This window comes from Hevea brasiliensis, chromosome 5 (genome assembly GCF_030052815.1).
Source record: "Hevea brasiliensis isolate MT/VB/25A 57/8 chromosome 5, ASM3005281v1, whole genome shotgun sequence".
Classification (NCBI taxonomy): Eukaryota; Viridiplantae; Streptophyta; class Magnoliopsida; order Malpighiales; family Euphorbiaceae; genus Hevea; species Hevea brasiliensis.
Window position 1 is genome coordinate 100,104,042 of NC_079497.1, and position 5,587 is coordinate 100,109,628.

The following is a 5,587-nucleotide window of genomic DNA, read 5'->3' on the forward strand; positions in this document are numbered from 1 at the left end:
TAATCAATGTAAAATTAACTCCATTTAATATAACCTATGATTATATTTATCATGTAATATAAATTAATATAAAAACAATTAATTAATATTATAACTCATATATTATACTTCATATTAGCCTTCATTTATAACATAGAGTAAAAAAAAATCACCGTTTTATCACTATTACATGCACAGTTTAATAGTTTCAACAAAAAATATAAAATTTTTCTTGTAAATGAAAACATAATTTATTATTGTTTGCTCCAAAAAAGATAATGAAGTTGGAGGAAAATTACTGAAGGAGAGAAGAGTAGAAGATGGGGGGAAACTTTACCTCCAAAAGCATCAAGGGTAAATAAGACCTTTTTTGTTGTTAGGAACCCTTTGATCCACATTAAATGTGGATTCACTTAATCCCTCAATCATAGTCCTTAATTTAATATTAAAATACTAATATTCATATATAAAAAACTATTAATTATATAATATAAATTTAATATTTATTAAATAATATTTATGATAAATAGTATACCAAGGCAAATTATAAGATGCACCTGGTGTACCAAAAAGTAGTGCATCCATTACCCACAAAAAAGATATTTGTTCCTTAAATTTAGGAGTGTGAGATCCATTACATTGCGAGTGAGGGTATATATGTATCGGGAGGTGTATCAGTCCCCCATGTGCTTCAAAACATTGTGTTTTACGTTTTATTGGAATGGGACTTGAGAATATAAGAGGGCATATTAAAAGAAAAAGGAGTATGAGTTGTTCAAATTGATATTTTTACGCCTCATTTGGATAGAGTATAAAGAGGAGTTGGAATTAATAGAAAAAGGAAAAAGTGAATGTTGATAAAAGATGCGCATAATCATATTAGAGAATAGAAAAAATTAACCTTGAATTTGTAATATAATTTTAAAGTTAATCCCTTTAAATTAGAAACCTCATGTCTTGAAATAATGTTCTGTTATTTATTTATTTATTGATGTTGTCCTGTATTTTTTAGTGGGTACAGACCTATAATACAAGGAGAAGAATACTGAGTGAATTGGCTTTAACAATCTCTCTGATACATAAGCCAATAAAGAAATTTGAGAAAGTGAATGAATGGAATTAGATCTAGAAACATATCCATCTATCCCCATTTATAGGCATCCGGCGGATTCTATTTAGGCTAAGAGTGTGATTGTGGAAGGTTTTTATTTTGAAGGATTCCTAACTAAAATGGGACTAGAGGCCTAAATTTGGTGAGCTATACTAGATAGTGTCTGTGTCAGATTGGAAATATTAGAATGTTGGGTGAGCGTTCGAGCCACGGGACTCGGTAACCAACTATCACTCTTATTCGAGACACAGTATGGTGTTATCCATAAGATGACCCAGGTAATGAAGGTTCAAATAATAGAGTTATTTGAGACATATTATATCAATTATCTATAAGAAATTTAATGAATTAAGTAATAATTAATAAATTATATAATAAAAATAATATTTTTATAATTATTTTTATTATAGAAGTGACAATTTCACCGTTGATTATATAAAAACTTAAATTCCATGTCCTTATATATTTAAAGGCGCAATTCAAAAAAATATATATTTAAAGGCGAAGTAAAACTACTAAAATTAATAATAAAAATTGTTATGTGGGAAACCAAGTTGAAAACAGTATATATTCCATGGCTATAATGATTAGAAAAACACAATAGGTGGTCCACATAAAATGATATAAAGCAAACTTGATTCCACTCCTCAACTTATAACTAAAGAAAAGCAGTTGATTCCAACATATATAGTAATTAAAATAATACCAATTTCCAAAATATGTAATTGATTAAGTTTAAGAATAAAATGGCCAAGCCCTTCCGTTGATTTCCCAATCATTAAGGTGTATTCTATCTAACTAATCCTCTCGTGCTACACATGTTCATCAGCAAACTTGTCCGGCAAAATTTACTTTTAGGTACTTTAACTTTTGTTTTCTTTTTATGTTACGTTCTCATTGTTTTATTTTGTTACATTACATCACAGAGCTTTATTATTATTATTATTATTATTATTATTATTATTATTATTATTATTATTATTATTATTATATTGAGCATCTAAACTTCTTAAAAGAATTAATAAAAATGGAAGAAAATACTTTTTACAGCGTTATAAAAAAAACAAAATTTAAGATTATGTTTGTTTTAATATTTTTCACATTTTTTAATATTTAGGATACCCAATCAAAAATATTTTATCTGTTAAACAAAAATTAAGTCATTTTTAAGGAAAAAAAATTTCTTTTTTAAAGAAAAAGAAAATTATTTTTTATTTTTTAAATTTTAATAATATTATTAAAATATAAAAATATTTATATATATACGAAACTAACACATGCTATTTGTTTAACATAAAACCATATAACGAAAGAAAATATTTTTTAAAACTATTTTTTTTCATAAAAAATATTTTTTATATATAAATTATTTTCCGCAAAATAAACGAAAGCTTAGTAAGAAACTTTTTTTTTTCTTCAAAATTCTTTTCCGAGTCCTTTGAGCATGAGCTAAAAAGATAAGTCTTTTTTTTTTTAATTTAAGAAAAATATTTGCATTTATAAATAATCATATCAAATTTATAATAAAATTCATCTTTTAAACCTAAAATATCAAAATGAAATTATTTTCTCATATCAATAATTGCAACTTAATTCGGCCAAAAATCATGGCATGCATGCAGTTTAAATTGTATTTACATATATTTAAAAGGATTTATAACATGTACTTCGAAATCAAATTTCAAAATATTTTTGCAATAGAGCCATTCTAAATTATAATGAGGAGAATTCTAAATTTTAATTTTCAAAATTCTTAAAATTTCTTTATTATTGAATTAATATGTTGCTTATACAACCATAACTTATTATTTACTTAAATTTCTTTCTTGTTGTTTGGATCTCTTTACTATTAAATCACTTTAACTTATGCTTTTCTTTACTATAAAATTGAAAGATTGGAGACTCCAACTTAATTAGGTCTATCAAGTGAAAAATATGCCTTATATCACTAGATCAAAGTTAGCATGACTTTAATAATAATAATAATAATAATAATAATAATAATAATAATAATAATAATAATAATAATAATAATAATAATAATAATAATAATAAATTTTAAATTTTGTTATTTTTTTATTTTCATTTTTCTTTGTTTGTGTATGTTTTAAAGAGTAATTTTTAAAATATTTTTTAGGTACCAATTTTTTTTAATTTCTCTTCTCTTTTAATTTCTAAACAAAATAAATAAAAGGAAAAATTGCTTCTTTTTTTTTTTTAATTCCTCTCACTTCTCTATCTTAAAAGCAAGCGAAGCTTTAGTTTGCACTTAAGATACAAAACTTGATACCTTGATAAAGTTAAAGTGGCAATATTCCTCATTCTCAAATTTCTATGCAGAGAGTGAAGAATATATATATATATATATGTATGCTATTCTAATCAAGCATTACAATGCCAAAATTGAAAAATACAAATTTAATTTATTACCCAAATTAAAATGTCCAGTGACGCGATTGAAGTGCAAGCAACAAAGGTTGTCAAACGAGAAGCTGATCAAGCAAGTGGAAGCCATGACCAGATCAATGTGGAGGACGAAGCAAGTGGAAGCCATGACCAACCCATTGAGGAGAACCAGAAGCTGAGCATCGTAATCCATGGAAAACCAACTACCAGCAAGATTTTGCAGGAGAGGTTGGACTCCCTGAACGAGGCAGCTCAAAAACCTGAAAAGTCGCGGATACAGAAGGTTCCATTCATGCTGAGGGAGGACGAGGAATTCAAGAAGCACTATGAACCAAGGGTGGTTGCCATCGGTCCTATCCACCATGGCTGTCCCAATTTTGACTATGCTGAGACGATAAAGCATAGACTAGCAGGACATTTCATGGAAGAACAGGGGATAGATGCAAAAGATCTCTACAAGAAGATTATGGAGAAATTGGATAAATTGAAATTGTGCTATGTGGAAGACGTGATAAAGTGCTACAGTGATGATGAACTCGCCTGGATGTTTCTTGTGGATGGATGTGCAATGTTGAATTTCATCCATCGTGTTGTGAAGGATGACGAGAAGGTGAAGAAATTGAATATCAAGAAAGACCAGGTGGCTTTTGCTCAACAGGATCTGTTCTTGCTTGAGAATCAACTTCCCTTCGAACTCCTCGAGCTATTGAGGAACTCGGTCGTCCAGAATGCAGAGAAGGAAGAAATCGGAAAATCAATTAACAAATTCATTGGTGAGAGCCTTATGACCACAGAACCTTCTTCAGTAACAAAAGAATATGGAAAGGAGCCTTCACCCTCCCATCTTCTGGAGCTTCTGAGGGAAGAACTGATCAACAGATCCGCTAATATCACAGCCAAGAATATAAAACCAGAGAATAGAAATCGGGAACCGCACTCGTTTCGCAACGTGAAGGAGCTCATCGCATCAGGAATCCGGTTGAAGCCAACTGGAGAACGTTCTTTGACAATTTCTTTCGAACGATCTTGCTTTGCAGGAACCTTAAAACTTCCTTCCCTGCTAGTAGACGATTCAACAGCACCGAAGCTAAAGAACTTGATAGCATTGGAAATGTGTCCAGATTTTCTTAAAGATTTTGAGGTCACCTCCTACATATGCTTTTTAGACTCGCTCATCGATCATCCTGAAGATGTCCAGGAGCTTAGAAAGGCGAAAATTCTCACAAATGTTCTTGGCAGTGATAAAGAAGTCGCTAAACTCTTCAACAAGATAGGCACAGACTTGGTTCCGAACCCTGATTTATATGCCAACGTGAAAGCTGATATCGAAAAACACTATAAGAGCCGATGGAAAACCTATACAGCTGAGGCCTATCACACCTATTTCAGTAGTCCCTGGACTTTCCTTGCTTTACTTGGTGCGTTGCTTGCACTTCTTTTCAGTGCTGTTCAAGCTTATTTCTCGCTCCCTTCTGAAAAATGTTAGCGAAAGGTGCTTCTATGGATCCTGGGAGTCATGTCTCATTATTGCCTAAATAACGACATTTTCCGTCTTTTGTATCTTTGGCTCGGAAGAATGTTAATTTGTCAAGATTTTTTTTTAATTATTATTATTCATTATATTGTTTGATGTTTTATAATTGTGTATTTTAAATTACTTTGATTTGATTTTAAGTCTATTTCACTGTTAAATTAGATTTTAATAATTTTTTAGTGATGATTATTGACAAAATAAATTTTACTTTGTAAAAATAAAATAACCATAAAAGTTCCCTTTAAATATATATATGTGGGGGTGGGGGGGATTAATCATAAGAATATCTATTCCCACTTTATTATATTCAAAACAAAAAAAAATATGCAAGTTTAATTAAAAATTTAAAAATAACACTTTATATACCTTATGAATATCAATAATAAATATTTAAATACATATTTTTATCTGTGTCATTATATTGCCTTTATATATATATATATATATATATATATATATATACACCAATTACTACTAATTAATTAATTATTAATTAAACTTATGATAATTCCAAAAAATCTTTAATACAATTATAAAATTATTATTATTATTATTAT

General features: G+C 28.6%; 1 protein-coding gene across 1 annotated transcript; it reads left to right on the forward strand.

Annotated features, from left to right (window-relative positions):
• Positions 1 to 3,456: 3,456 nt before the first annotated feature.
• Positions 3,457 to 5,175, forward strand: LOC110671733 (UPF0481 protein At3g47200). Its single transcript, XM_021834289.2, has one exon. It carries the CDS (start codon positions 3,531 to 3,533, stop codon positions 4,980 to 4,982), a length of 1,452 nt encoding a protein of 483 aa, XP_021689981.2. The 5' UTR covers positions 3,457 to 3,530; the 3' UTR covers positions 4,983 to 5,175.
• Positions 5,176 to 5,587: the final 412 nt, after the last annotated feature.

Coding starts and splice junctions, on each gene's coding strand:
- LOC110671733 (XM_021834289.2), top strand. CDS start 3,531: ATGTCCAGTGACGCGATTGAAGTGCAAGCAACAAAGGTTGTCAAACGA.